The sequence below is a fragment of the Columba livia genome, chromosome 26 (genome assembly GCF_036013475.1).
Source record: "Columba livia isolate bColLiv1 breed racing homer chromosome 26, bColLiv1.pat.W.v2, whole genome shotgun sequence".
NCBI lineage: Eukaryota > Metazoa > Chordata > Aves > Columbiformes > Columbidae > Columba > Columba livia.
In genome coordinates this window covers 1,976,630-1,991,136 of record NC_088627.1, presented here as the reverse complement: position 1 = coordinate 1,991,136, position 14,507 = coordinate 1,976,630, and the positions used below count along the sequence as shown (strand labels likewise).

At 50.7% G+C, this 14,507-nt stretch overlaps 1 protein-coding gene across 3 annotated transcripts; it reads right to left on the bottom strand.

Annotated features, from left to right (window-relative positions):
• Nucleotides 1-88: 88 nt before the first annotated feature.
• INPP5B (inositol polyphosphate-5-phosphatase B) lies at nucleotides 89-13,699 on the bottom strand. 3 transcript variants are annotated; one of them, XM_065041424.1, is made up of 22 exons: nucleotides 13,429-13,699; nucleotides 13,229-13,308; nucleotides 12,694-12,791; nucleotides 12,295-12,324; nucleotides 11,746-11,856; nucleotides 10,047-10,137; nucleotides 8,572-8,742; nucleotides 7,772-7,873; nucleotides 7,280-7,394; nucleotides 6,552-6,668; nucleotides 5,958-6,145; nucleotides 5,299-5,410; nucleotides 5,069-5,178; nucleotides 4,508-4,643; nucleotides 3,891-3,992; nucleotides 3,125-3,287; nucleotides 2,730-2,965; nucleotides 2,049-2,159; nucleotides 1,607-1,691; nucleotides 1,120-1,247; nucleotides 738-849; nucleotides 89-410 (listed from the first exon to the last, which is right to left on the bottom strand). In XM_065041424.1, the coding sequence occupies exons 1-22, from the start codon at nucleotides 13,483-13,485 to the stop codon at nucleotides 286-288; spliced, it is 2,580 nt and encodes an 859-aa protein (XP_064897496.1). In that variant the 5' UTR covers nucleotides 13,486-13,699; the 3' UTR covers nucleotides 89-285. The 3 variants fall into 3 exon arrangements, with proteins under 3 accessions (XP_064897496.1, XP_064897495.1, XP_064897494.1); XM_065041423.1 differs by having other exon boundaries at nucleotides 3,891-3,998; nucleotides 10,047-10,134; nucleotides 13,429-13,698; XM_065041422.1 differs by having other exon boundaries at nucleotides 3,891-3,998; nucleotides 13,429-13,697.
• Between the last annotated feature and the right edge of the window lie 808 nt (nucleotides 13,700-14,507).

Here is a 14,507-nt window from a genome sequence, read left to right as displayed (position 1 = left end):
CCTCGCGGGAAACGCACCGCGACCGCTTTAGTTAAATAACAGGAACAGTCTAAATTTAGTACAACTTAAATAAAATACAGTCTGACTATCAGCTTTATATTTTTACTTGTCTACATTTGATACATTTACAGCTTGAACAGCGGCAGCTGATTCAAATTCTGCCTCCAGAAGCCGCAGACTATATAAAACACTGCGATATCAAACGATAAAAAGCTAGTGTACTGTACAAAAAATACTTTTTACACTAATTCGGTATCTAAAAATCAGATGAGCTGCATCCGAACGTCACGGTGAAGCGCCTTCTTGCAGGAGGAAGTGGAGGATAAAGTTCTGAGCTTTCTTCTTCTCGGTCAGACCGGGTACGGCACATCCAGGAGGAGGCCGGAGTAACACGCCACTAAATATACCGGCTGCATAATATATAATATAATATAATAAAATATAAAATATGAAATAAAATAAATAGTGAAACACACACAGAGTAAGAGCCCGCGAGCAGGGGATATCAAGACCAATTCCACCATCCCCAACCCGATGTGACAGCAAAGCCGACGACCCCCCCACCTCTGAGACACTGTGCATTTTTTTCCAGGCTATTGCAATGACTGTTTTTCTACGGGCAGTTTGCTCATTATTAAATGCTTCAAACCAGCAGAGGCTACAACTACACTCGGTCATTTTGGGGAAGTGTGTCCACAAAGCCGCTCAGGACAGAACGGTCATTTTGGTCGCCTTACCCAAAATATTCGCATCCAAACGGTTTCTCCTTGAATTTTTCAGTAGCTCTTGTAGGAATTCCATCAGATAATTAAACACCTTTTTATGACACTCTGGCATGCTAGAGATAGCCTGAGGAGGGGAAAAAAACCAACACATTTATATTGAAGACATGGCAAAGGCTTAGCAGCTTAATCTCCTACCAACACATGCAGATACCAACAGCTCCCAACAGTCACGCAGCACCAGTTCTATTATCAGATGGTGACGTTTCTGAGAGCAAAAACCTGTCACTGGTCTGACGTAACTCGGTTTTCCTCCCGTCCCTCGGGAACAAGAGACGCGTCCCCGGCACCAGCGGTACCTGGACACCCAGCGCACACCTGGACGCTCAGCACGTACCTGTTGGCTCAGCGCGTAGCTGCTGGAACCGGACAGGCAGTGGCCGTAGACACTGGTGCAGACGACGGGCTCGGGCAGGCTGTCCAGGAACACCAGCAGCGCTTCTGCCACCGAGTGGTTGCTGCCCACTGACCCAGCGGACGTTAAGGAAGAGGCGAGCGCAGCGGGATCTGGTTTGGCCACATTGCTGCTGAGACATTAGTCTTTGCTTAGGTCTCCCAGGACTCCTATTGTCCCAGGTCTGAGTTAAATCACTTGACTCCACAGAGCGAGCTGTTCCTGGCAGTCGGACACTTCGGTAATTCATCAACAATCATTCATTAACATCGCAAGGACTTAGAGGCTGATTACAGGGAGCAGCGAGATCTCAGTTACCCTGAGAGACGGCAGTTTATAAACCATGGTGGAGCACAGATGACTGATAAAGTCTTTTTCAGCTTCGACACTAAGGCACAGTGAGCTTTACCAGACACGTCTAAAAGGATACAGAGGGTATCGTGCATTCCTTTGTCCAAACAATCTCGGATTTGCCCAAATTCATATCTGACGCCTGGTTGCTGAAACAGGTCCTCCTGCAAAGCACACCATTAGTCAGTCTCAAGGAAAATAAAAGTCATTGGGGTAAACAGAGCAATTTTCGAAACCTGGCTGGAAAAACCTCTCCAAATTGATAGTTATTAGCACAAATCCCATTAGGAGCAGCTCTGGGCAGGCTGTGGCACCGCAATGGAGAGCAACGCAGATGGACAACTGTGACGGGTGCCACGCACAGAACAAGTCACTGGGGTCACTCATCACCACTGTCCTTTGTCTCTCTACCACTGGCCAAACACCCATAGCTAGCAATGGCTGCCCCTGCCAGCATCTTCTTCAAAACAAAACCTAATGCAAACAAACTCTTTTGTGTTCCCAGTACAAAAGGCACCAACCTGCTGGGAAGCATGGCGGCACAGGTGATCCACCATCATCCACAGCTCCTTGGGAATGTCCAGCGGCTTTTCAGCTTCATTATCATGACACTTATCCACTGGCAACGTGGTCTGAGAGAGGGAGGTGTGGGAGGGGGAGAAAAAGTATCTAGCCAAGTATTCAGCTCTGCAAAAATGCTTCACAGAGCTTATACCTGACAATTAAGACTCGTTAAGAAGCTGTGCAGCCTCACCAGTCTTCATACAAGACTAGTACAACAGGCACATTTCAAAAGTCCGGACAGAAGAAAGAAGCTGTTCTCATAAACACGCTTCACGTACACTCAGCTCAACGGGAACGATACATTGAGCCTCACATATACCACACATCCCCATCCAATGCAGAGCAACCAGAGGCTCCAGGGAAAAGGTCTACATTCAACAGCCGGTGCACATTTAGAAATCGCACATCTTTTTTAAATGTGCAGGCAGAGCAAACGGGATCGTACTTCCAGTGCTCCCTATATGGAACGGGCTGGGAAGAACTACAAAAGGTGTGAGGATGCTGCACTGGGGAGCACAAGCTGTATCAGCGTTCTCAGACTATGGGAATGGGAGAAGGCTTTTTAGAAATAAACAGGACTTAATAGCTAATTTTAATGTTTCTCATGGGTTCAGAAGGGAACCTTAACTTTAACTCACAAGTGCCCGAATGGATTCTGTTGACATGTCCTGGATCGGCTCCCTCATGTAACACAGCGTATGAAGGGGACAGCCAAAGCAACTTGGCAAGTAGTTGCCTGTTACACATAGAAAATAATCCCTCCCCCTGTCAAGATGCAAGACCAAGATATCTTCGATTTTGTCAGCTCCGGTGTTTAAGTTTGTAGCTGTTGATCTATTAACAAACACCTCCAACTCAACTGTGATCTCAGCATCTGCCAAAAGACGATAAAAAAACCCCGTATCCAGTTAAAAAAATGTATTAAACAAATAAGCCTGCAAATGGACACAGCGCTGTTAAAACAGCACAGCAAACTAAGCCAGAAGGTGACAAGTTTAGCTGGTTAACAGGGGATGAACAAGGAGGAGCTCACCTGCCATCAGAACGCCCTTGTAGGGAGTAACAGTCATCCACGGCTTGCAGTAGGTTATCTCATTTGGTTTGCTGATGAATTCAAACTCGCAGGGCACTTGGCCATTGCGGATTGTGAACTTCTCCAGCCGCAGCTCCATGTATTTAACATCCGGAAATCTGAACTAGAAACAAATGTCAGTCAAGACCATCAGCCGGCTCCCCCTTGCCAAGCACCAGCAGCAATTCTTGTCCTGCAGTTTAATCATTAAGCAGCAAAATACCCAGATTAACCCTCTTGCTCCCACACCCCGTCTCTTCCAGGATTACACAGGATTATGTTTGCTTACCCTGTGCTGCGCCAGGGGGCCCTTTCAAACGAATGCTCCCCTCAAACAACCTCCATGAAACTGGAGAACAAGGCAGCTGTAGCCTCACAAGTCTCATACGCTTATCTTTTTCAGTCCTCAACACACAAAGCAAACGCCGGTTTCGTGGCCTTTTCCAAATCCTTCAGATTTTACATTCTGTGTTTCAACCAAGCCGGAGCAAGGCCACAAACCCCTTTACTCTCTCCTCGCCTCGGGGAGTAACACACCCTACGTTTCAGCCTGGTACTGTGAATGGAATTCACCTCCATCTACACAGAAACAAATATGTCTAGGGCTTGTAAACAGAGAACAGCTGGAAGTGAATATATTCTCCTTCTTTGGAACCAAGCCATGGGGTCTAGAAGCCATTTAGTGCAAGTCTACCCCGGAATACCCTTGTGGGTGAACAGGCCCTACCTCTGTGCGGGACGTGGTCACCCAGGGGATGTTGGCGTTCTCCAGCTTATCCATGGAGCGGAGCTCCTCAAAGGCTGCTCGATAGCGCTTCTTGTCCATAGCCTTCACCTGGAAAGGACACATGCTGCACCAACTGTGCCTCTGCAGATGCCGTAACGCAGCTGGGAACGCGATTTGATCTCAACACGCGGAGCGAGCAGAGCCACTCGGAGCACTAATGGTCCAAGATCTGCTCGGGATCCAACAGCAAAGAACGTTGCCGTAACCAGCAAGAGTCACCCGGCTAGTACTCAAACAGCCTTTTTTTTCCCTTCTTTTAAATAATTGACAACACAGCGCCGCATTGCCAATGATGCAGCCTTCCCACACTGCGAGTTTCTGTGAAAATTATTAGGAACATTTTAAAAAAAAAAGGCAAAAGAACACTTCTGAAAAAACACCTATTCGCACATTATTCTGCTTAACTGCAGCACTGCTGAACACAACCCCAGCTTAATACGAACAACAATCCTCGCGGTCTCTTATCTGGCCACCTCGAGCCATGTTCTCTGCGGATGCCACGGCAGGAGCGGAGGGAACCGGCACAGCAGCCGTGTCCTCCGGCCCCACGCACTCACCCCGATCTCGAGCACGGAGCTCACGGGCTTGTGGTCACTGAGCTTCAGGGCCATGTGGCTGCGGTAGCTCAGCTGCATGACGTTCCGCCCTTTCCAGAGGATCCGGTCGCACCACGCGGGAACACGACATTTCTCGCTAAAACAGAGTGAAAAACCAGTTTCCAGGCTCAGTTACAGGCAGCACAAATGGGGCATTTCAAACCCTTACTGAGTGGGTGGGGAACTGGGAAATAAATCCTAAAAATTTTGCTTGGAGAAAAAAAAAACAAACCGACCAAAGAAAAATAATTAAACTAGAATTATTCCTTCATTTTGTACACCTCTAACTAAGAGGAAACCCAATGGATTATTCTTGGGAAAAAGATTAGGAATATCTGCTGTAAGAAAAGCAACACAAATAGATGTAAACTGCAGATGGATTTTAGAGCCACGGGAAAGGAACAGCAATAATCTCAGAACGGCTCCTATTCGCAGCCGTTAGATCTGCAGTTCTTGGCTTTGCTTTGACTTCAACAACAACTACAGCCATTGGCAGCACCACATACGAGGTGATGACCGTACCTTGTGTCCCACTCGTCACAGCCAGCGTCATATTTGTATGTTGGCTGGAAAGAAATCTCTCCCTCCATAAAGCCTTCAAAGACTGCGTTTTCATCCATCTGCCGCTTCAGCTATGAAGAAAAAAGAGACGAAAACATGCATTTTGAGCAAGCTCAATGCCGATTTCCAGCTGAGCTGAAAGGGCGCGCGGTTTCCAAGCGGCCCCTGGCAAGCAGGTAAGGCAGCGGTACCTGGTCATACTGGCAAAGCTCCTGAAACGCCTTCTCCTCCACCAGCTGCTTCACCTTCTCCACATCCAGTTCCTCCACGCGATAGTTGAGGTCGCCCATCCATAAGATGACACTGAAAGAGAACACAGAGCATAAGTCTGCAGAAAGGCAGCAGACTCCACCTGTCGAATGCACGCGTGAGCTCTTCCAAGCTCAGCACCATCAGATGGATGCTGTGTCTGCTCCTCCAGCTGAGAGTGCAAGTAAGAGTGAGAACTTCAAAGAGAAGCCGCATTTTCTACCTTTGCTGCTTTTCGCTCCTGTTCTGCATGTTTGTCACTACCATTTCATAACCGGTGCTTTTAATACCTCACACTGAATCCCACGACTCACTGTGGGAAACAATGCATATTATTGCCCCATTCCCACTTCATAAAACAGAACAAGGAAAATAAAACAAGGCCCAGAAGAGGATAAGGCGGCAAGTGACTCGTCAGAACCGCACAGGTGACCGCTCTCAAAACCAGGGTTAGGGTAAAGCATTTCTGTCCCTTCCAGGCTGACAACTGGGTCACCAGCAGCGTTCCTCGCGCCCCTGCTGAGGGAACCTCACACCCCAGGACGGCCACAAGGTTCCTCCCTGCCCCGTGCAGCGATTCACAGTCAGACAGGACGCGTACTCGTGATTGTCAATAGTGAAAGGGTTTGAATCTGAATCCGACTGGCAGAATTGTATCCGAGAGCAGATTTCTTTGAAGTCCAGGTTCCTCCGCTCGCATTCCTCCATGTGAGCTGCCAGGTGAGAATTCACAATGCACACACTGGTGTCATGGAATTTAAACCGTATGGCAACACCACCTTTGTTACCCTGAAAGATAAAGACATCGGTCAGAAGTGGATTCACAACAGGTGAATCCACAAGCGAGACAACAGCAGCGGAGAAGCCAGAAGACACTGAGGCAGACTGTTCAATTCCAGGGGATGGAAGAGGCTGAAAACACCAATTGGTGATAACTACTTAACGAACTCAAGTCAGTAACTCACGTGAGGATTGCACACAGCAAGAGAACACAGCAAGCAAGCACACAGATCTCAATTTGTATTTTAGGAATTACCTAATGAAGAAATAAATTAAAATCGGTAAGGGAGAGCACACAGCAGATCCCTCCAGCAACGTCCTGGGCTGTCGCAGGGTCTGTGTGTTTCTAGCGGCGGCCGCATCTCCAGGGCCCTGCTAAATCTCAGCCCTTCTCCCGCACAGCTGCCGTTCTTACCATCTTCCCCATGACTCCAGTTCCCACAGCCTCGGCTGCCACCTCGGAGATGTTCAACGCGTGCTCTGCTTTCACGTACAACAGAAGCATGAGTCCCACGAGCCGCACAAGTTTCACCTGAAAAACAGACCCTGCGTTGTTAAATACTGCAATGGAGAGGTTTGATGGGAGAAGGCACGTCACCCCAAATCCAGAGCATGGGTTGCCGAGGTACAGGTGAAGAAAAAGAGAGTTCCAGGCTCATGTGAGGGACCAGCGGGCTCCCAGCACACAGAGAAGGAGCAGCCAGGGACCAAAGTGAACGAAGCTGAAGCCCAAAGCAAAACCTACAGCACGGGCACAGCCCATGGATGGAGTTTCCCTTCAGCAAGTGACAAGGGACAACGCAGAACTAAAGAGCAGGAGCTGAAACATGAGCAGTGTTCCTAGCAGGACCCCTTCGCAACTCGTTCCACCATGCGTTGTGGAGACAGATATGGAAGAAGCTCAGATGCTTCCTATTCCCTTCCCCAAGAGAGCAGGGGCTCCTGTTTGCCCGGGTGCCCAGCTCTGTCCCCTGTGCTGTCCCTTCCTGGGCACCCTGCGCAGCGATGCCACCACGTCACCTCAGAGCAAAGCCTGCAGACAGGAGCCTCTGCAAGACACGGCAATTGAGAGCAAGGAGAAGGGAAAAGAGACTCGAGTGGAACACGATTCCACACTCAAACCTCCGCAAAAGCCACATTTACCTTTGCATATTTGGCCTTTGGATGCAGACTATCAGTTACAGCTTTAAACCATTCTTCTTCCTTCGGTGTGTCATCGAAGAGGAAGGCTTCTTTACTTAGATCAAGCTCCTGGAAACTGTGTTAGAGGAAGGAACGCATGGATGCATGCACTTGTTTATAACTCTCCATCCCTTTCATCTGAGAAAGAACTAAATCGCTTTATACTCACTACATTTAGAGCTGCAAACTCTCATTCAGTTATGCTGATTTTAAAGGCACGATAAACAAAAGGCTAAATTACTGTTGGTATCCAACTGAATGGCATTGAAGACTTTGTAACACCGCAATGCCGGAGGGTCCAAACGTTACCAGAAGAGCAGCTCTTTTGGGTTACACGAATGCTCTAAAAGCTGCACGATGGAGCCAGGCGATGCAGACACTGCTCAGCAACATGCCCCCGAGCCACAGAGCCGGCAGCGAGGAGCCCCCGGCCGGGTTTGGGGGGACGCTCACCCCACGCAGTAGATGTCCGGGGGAACAGCATCGCAGCTCAGCCAGGGCTGCAGGCTCTCCGTGGGCGACTGCCCGTTCACGTTGAATGTGCCGATGAAAAACCTGCAAAGAATTAACGGAATCCCAGAGCTGCAAACCGCAGAGCTGATGGAAATACCACTGTTAGTAACCCATGTGCTTAACACCACATAGAGCTATTTTGGAGTAATGTTTCAGGGGGGAATTAGGAAAAGGTGACAAAGTTCAAATCCCAATAATGATTTAATAACAGTGGCATCTTTACAGACAGGTTTTACAGAATGATACACTTTTTACATATAATATTAAAAAAGACTAGAGCTGCGCAGTAGCAGTTTGAAATGACAAATTCACAGAATGACCTGCATTAAAGGGTTTTAACCCGAGTAAACTTTTTGGTTCTAATTATATATTTTGCCCAAGCTCTTAATGAGATTATTGGAACAACTACACGGGTAAGTAGTGAACAGAAGCAGTGAGAGAGAGGTGCACAGAATAGAGGCATTTCCAGACACAGTCTGAAATAAGCACAGGAAAAAGTCATTTCCAAAAGGCCTTGTTCTCAACAAGACCCATGAGGCAAATCTCAACGGAGACATGAACCAAATTCTTCTCTGCAAATGCCTAAATGAGGAAAGAAAGCTGTCCCGGGGAGTATGGATCATATTTCTCTACAACATTTCCTATGTGCATGGACACTGGATGAAATAACAAAGTTATTTTGACAGCTTATGCTAACTTATTGCCTGCAGCAATGAGCTCACCTCAGGAACGACCATTACCTGAAGTTCCGGATGCCCATGCAGGCATTCTTCAGTTCCTCAAGCTGAGATTTAGACCTAATCAAGCTTACTCCAGCGTCCGGTTCTGATGAGACCGAAGCCTCGTCGAAAGTCGTGCTGCTGGACCACGGTACCATTTGAGTTGTCACCTCAGGTTGGAGTTCATCTTGCCTGCAAACGAAAGCAAAACTGCATTATGAAACCCAGGACAGACACACACCCGAAACAGCTTATCACGAGGACTTGATTCACACTTATCTGCCTGTTTCTGTAAAGACAGATAATCAGTGTTCGGGATAAGCAAACACGACTGAAATTAGCATTTCTTAGAACAGTTCGGATCTCTAGATAAAACCAGTTTATCACTAAAATAACAAATGGTTTTCACCAACCTGGTGCAGCCTTTACACCTGGATGTTGATGCAAAGCCTGTACGCATTCCCTGCTCGCTGGAGCAAGGAGATGCAAATCTCCTCTCCCGCTGCCTCTGCTCAGCCCTCCCGACCCCAGCAGAAGAATGAAAAACCCTGTTTGTTTAAAAGCCTTCTGCTGGAAACCTCCCAGGTCAGGCAGCACAGAGCGGGTGGAGGCAGAGGTGGTTTTATTTAGCATCCCGTGGCTACACAACACTCCTTTTGCAACACTAATAATGCCGCGGCTCGGGAGTTCCCACAAGCGTGTGGTATAAACCTGAGGTCAACAACCTGCAGAGCGATGCCAAGGACATCGCTCAGCCAGACTTTGAAGGATGTGCAGCGGGGTCCACAAGTCCTGGGAACTGGAGAAACGGAACTGTAACATTTTAAGAGCGTATCTATGAGACACGGTGGCCCGGAGCCAAAGCTGTCTGAATTCAAAATAAACAACGCTAGCAGGTCCTGTCCCACTAAACAGCAAAAATATGCCCAAATAGGGGACTAGCAGGACTGTCTCTGAGAGGCTGCGCTGGAACTCCCGGCCAAGTTTAGACAGCATGCTTATGCTGAACGTTTTCTCTCCTAACTAGAATCTGCAGAGTTTCTTCTCAAAGCGTTGCCAAGTTCTGCTGCAGATCCCACCAGCCCTGGGGACTGCGGCCGAGACGGTCACCGGCAGATGGAACCAGATAACGCAGCGCAGGACGGCTCGAGCACCGGGTGTGCACAGACCCGGCACCACAGACACCGACCGCCCCACTCGCTTTCCAGCTGGAAACCCAGGACCCAGGCAGAAAAATCTCTGCACTCTCTTTTTCTTCCCCTAGACATCAAATCACCGACAATTTGCTCACCAGAGTTCATTCCATCCATACGCAATCACCGCGAAGGACCCAGAACTTTTGTTCTATAGATATTTACTGTCACTGCACAGAGATCCCCTGTGGAGGGGAAGCACAAAACTGGCCAAGAAACATTGCCACCACTTTTACTCCTCACCACAACTCTCCCCTCAACGGCTCCACCAAACCCCTTCAGAAAGCCAGGGAGATCCCATACCCGGCAGCACTTTCATCCGTGCTGTCCTGGCTTTGGTTCTCGCTCTCTGAGAGCTCCTTCCCATTCTCTTCGACATCTGAGTCAACCACTTCTGGAAAAGAAAGAAGTTTCACGTTAAACACAAAGCGTTCTTTCGTTCTTCAACACACTGATGCGAACACCGGCAAAAAATCCGTGAGTGGAATATAATTTAGATTTGCGTGGAGAAACAAAGCGCCCTGCAGTCTCTCTTTTGGTTATCTGATAGATTGGGCTGATTTCCACAGGACTGCCCTGTGACGATGCAGCTTCCCCTCTAGAGGAAGAATTTACGCCAGTGAGCGTGCGTCAGGACTTAGCAGCACAAAATCCAGGGTTTTATCCTGGGAATGCAAAAAATGTACCTTAATAACAGGTTTTTCCTTTCTGAAGCAAGACGGGAAGTACAAAGACAGGAAGAAAAAGGGACAAACAAACACACACGCTACCATTTAAAGCGTTTCTACCTATCTGCGAATACACAGCAAAGCACAAGCGTTATCCCCGCGAGGCAGGACGGTACAGCCACCATGGGAACCCAGCAGAAACAAGGGTCTCAATGCAAACTGCACCTTCCTAAAAGAGATAACAGGGCAGCCACCATGCAAATGGAACTAAATACAGGCGTGACACCAAACACATCGCACTACATTAGCAAAATTTGACCAGCCTTTCAACTGCGACATTCTGCTCCTACAAGTGGCAAAGTAACACTTTCATTTCATTGAAGGACAGAATGAGCTACGGCTCTTCCTGGAAAACAACACACCAAACTTCATTCTATATCAATTTACATTCCCAAAGACCCCAAGTGATGGCAGAGAGCACTTTATTCTGCTCATACAAGGTGGGGGCGGGGGGGGGAAGAGAAGAAAAAGATCCCTCGACTGCTCTGGCTCAAGAGAAATAAAGTGAAGCCTTAAAAAGGCAACGCTGTCAAAGCTCAAAGGCATGATCTGATAGAACTGCTTCCCAAAGAGCTCACCATTCAAAGAGCGCTACTGTGCCCCAGATACAACAAAAAGACACCAACAAAGGAGCCAGGTTGTGTTCCATCCAGCATCTTTTTCCTTTCACACAGGCAGATATGCCCAAGTCTCCCCCAGCCAGTTCTAAACTACCAGTTAAAACCCCACGTTGGAGGGATGCTCCTGGGTCCCCCGGGCTCCATCCTGCGGTGCTGCTGCCCAAGTTAAAAAGTTCATCCCTTCTTTTCTGCTTTTTCTTTTTAAAATACTACTGACGAATGCAGAAATAAAAAGAAGGAATGCCAGCAGCACCGAGCTGCGCCTTCCTGAATTAAAAGCTTAAATGAAGGTGAGTAAACGAGAAATGGTGTCACTCAGACTTTGAATCCCACACCGACTTCCAGGAACTCTGAACCTTCTCACCCGTGCGCTTGGCAAAGACGGAACAGCAACAGGCACCGTGTGACCGAGCACCGGCCCGGGGAGCCCCGCACCAGCCGGCAGAGCCCGGCGGCACCGGGGCGGTGCGGGCAGCTCCGTTCCCGCGGAACCGCAACCTCCCGCAGCCGCAAGCAGGGAGGCGGCCCCGGGTCCCCGCACAGACGCCGCCCCCGCCCCCCCGGCCGGTCCCCCCGCTCCCCCCGGGGCCGCCCGCCCGCGGTCGCCGCAGCTCCGCCCGCCCCGCCGCCCGTCCGGCCCCGCACGGCTCGTACCTGGGATGGACCTGACGACCTCCCGCAGGAACGTGCGCGTCTGCGAGCCGAAGGGCAGCCGCACCGTGAGCTGATCGGCTTCCGAGCCCAGCCGGACCGTCACGTCAGCGCCTGGAGACAAGGGGTGGAGAGCTCAGAGCTGCGAGCTCGCAGGGGCTGAGCATCTTCTCCCACACAGGCAGACTTCAGCAACAAGCCTCCCCATGCTGCCTTATCGCCATCCTTTTCCACACGAGAATGCAATTTAAATATATAAAACTCAGCATTTAGAATCATTTTTATTCTGCTCACTCAGTGACAATGATTAATCTTCAGTAGCAGTTTAAAAGCGTTTGGAAAAATCGTTCCTTTGGTTGACCTGGGGTAACAATACTCATTACCATGAACTGAACTATGGTAAACAGCACACTGAGTTCCCCAAGAGCAGCAAGACAAGATCCCCCTGGCCAACAGCCCCATCACAAGAGCCCCCGCTCCTGCCTGCCCGAGTGCGGGGGGTCAGGGCCCAGGAACACCCATAACACGAGCATTAACACAACGAGAACTCACCGATGACAGGCAGGTCATCGTCAAGTACAACTGTAAAAGCAAAACGAAGTTCAGTTACAAAGCCAACTAATGGGATTGCAGACCACACTGACACTTTGAGGTTAGTGAGCTTGGTGAGTTCCTCAAACCCCAAATACTCCTTGTACGAACAGAGATGGGCAGAACAAACCTGCCGGGGTAGGAGGCCACGGCTGGTGCTTGGTAGGATACAGGACGCTCCAAATCAAGCAGGGCCCTTCCTGCTACGCCATGTGACGCACAAGTGTCACCAGGGATTACAAATTGACAAAAAGATGGGAAGGCCCAATTTTCAGTAAGTAGAACAACAAAATATGGACTCCAGGCCCCTCCATCCCCTTCCCTGGAGCTGGCCACTAAGCCACCACACTGTGTTAGTACCTTCTTCCAATGCAAAATCTTCTGTGATGGGGATGACCCTCTCCAGGCAGACATCCTCAGCTGTTATGGCCATCCGCCGGTGGGTGTACACATAGATCCTGCAAGCACAGAGCAGACGTGGAGTTAATACCTCCCCAGTTCTGGTGTCTCTGCAGGTATGGACAGACCCCGTTCCATCCAGCAGCGCCCACCAGCGCAGCCTCATGCAGACCCCAAAGAAACTTCTTGACCACGTGCCCACCCACCTGCTTACTCCATCATTTAAATAAGAATGTATTTATGTTACTGGCAGAATGCAGCAGACCACAACCTCTGGGCTTTTCTCAATAGCCACCCGTAACATACAGCAGGAGAAACGCCGAGGCACGAGGCCTTCAAACCACTGCCCTACTGGACTCCAGGCCAGTAGAAAGTCTTTGTGATACAAAAGAGTTTCCTGGTGGTTTCCATGGCCTGCAAGATCCACAGAGCTCTTGGCTTTTCCCTGCCCAGACCCGCTGCCCTCCCAGTGTCCCGCACACAGCCCAGCACCCACGCGTGCTCCCCGCAGGTCTCCACCAGCCCCAGCAGCCGGCTCTCCACGCTGTCCCCCGTCGCCAGGACACCCTGCACCGCCTGCAGCGCAGAGTCAAGGAACTGCGGACAGACGGGAGCCCCGGGGGACCGCACCGGGGCGGAGGCGCCCAGGAGCACGGCTCCCCCCGTCCCTCACACCCCGGCCGAGGCAAAGGATACGGTGCGGCAGGTCGCCCCCTCCTCCAGGCTCTCCTGGATGGCGACCGACTGGTCCATCCTCCGCGCCGGCAGCGCCGCGGGCGCCGCTCCCCCGGCGCGGGGGCTCCCCCGGCGCGGCCGCTCCGCGCCGCTGCTGCGCCGCGCCCGCCGCGCTCCCCGGGCGGGGCCGTTACCGGCACCGGCACCGCCGCCGCCCCGCCCGGCCGCGCTCCCCGGGCCGCCCCGTTACCCGCCGCTCCGCTCGGGCGGGTCCGGATGACGCGGCGGGGCCGGGCCGGGGGAGCAGAGCCCGGAAACCCCGGGGCGGGACGGCCGGAGCGGCGGGGCTGGGGGCGGGTTCACAGCCGGCCGGTCCCCGCACCGGCGCGAAGCGGGGGGCAGCACCGGGAGCGCCCCGCAGCACCCCCAGGGCAAGGGGGAAGAGGACGAGGAAGCCCCGGGGGCAGCAGGAAGTTAGAAAGTTAATTTCCTGATAAAATCAGGAGATGCTCTTTTTTTTCCCCAGTATCACCTTAAGTTAATTTTTCGTTGAATCTCAAGATCCACCTGGCATGAGCCACATTCTGAACTGCCAGCTTATCATGCAAATGAATCACTGCAGAGCATGTGAGCAGGTGCTGAAATATCACCATTGCCTTTTGCATAGTGGAGATAGGAGAGTTCAGCCCAAGTCAGCTTCTTCTGCTGATGTAGAAGGGACAGCCAAGATCTAGACATTTAGGAAAAAAAGGGTAGTCTGTTAAAGTAACCGCTTTGCTGTCTGTCTGCTCCCTTCTCTGCACTCCCACAGCCGTGCAGAATGGATGAGCAACTGCAAAGAGGAAACAAGAACAGTCTGAAATATCTGCTGTAGATGCTAAACCTCTTCTTCTTACAGGGGACGTGGCACTGGATGGTATTTTTGAGACAGAAAAACTCGTTTCATCCTGTTTTCACTCGCACTGGATATGCTGACGTTGTGGCCTGAAGCGAACTAAAAACACACCCCAGCCCCGTGCTGCGGTTTTGCCGCACCGGAGCGGCAGGCTGGTTGTGGCTGCCCTGCGGCGGGACGGGGTTCGTCAGCGTTTCGGGTGTTT

What these genes read in the sequence shown, in the direction of transcription:
- INPP5B (XM_065041422.1), bottom strand. Translation starts at nt 13,485, where the DNA reads ATGGACCAGTCGGTCGCCATCCAGGAGAGCCTGGAGGAGGGGGCGACC. An exon ending in ATGGGCATCCGGAACTTCAG is followed by an intron (nt 7,874 to 8,571) that starts GTAATGGTCGTT and finishes AATTCTTTGCAG; the next exon opens with GTTTTTCATCGGCACATTCA. An exon ending in CAAGGGCGTTCTGATGGCAG is followed by an intron (nt 2,966 to 3,124) that starts GTGAGCTCCTCC and finishes GTCTTTTGGCAG; the next exon opens with ATGCTGAGATCACAGTTGAG.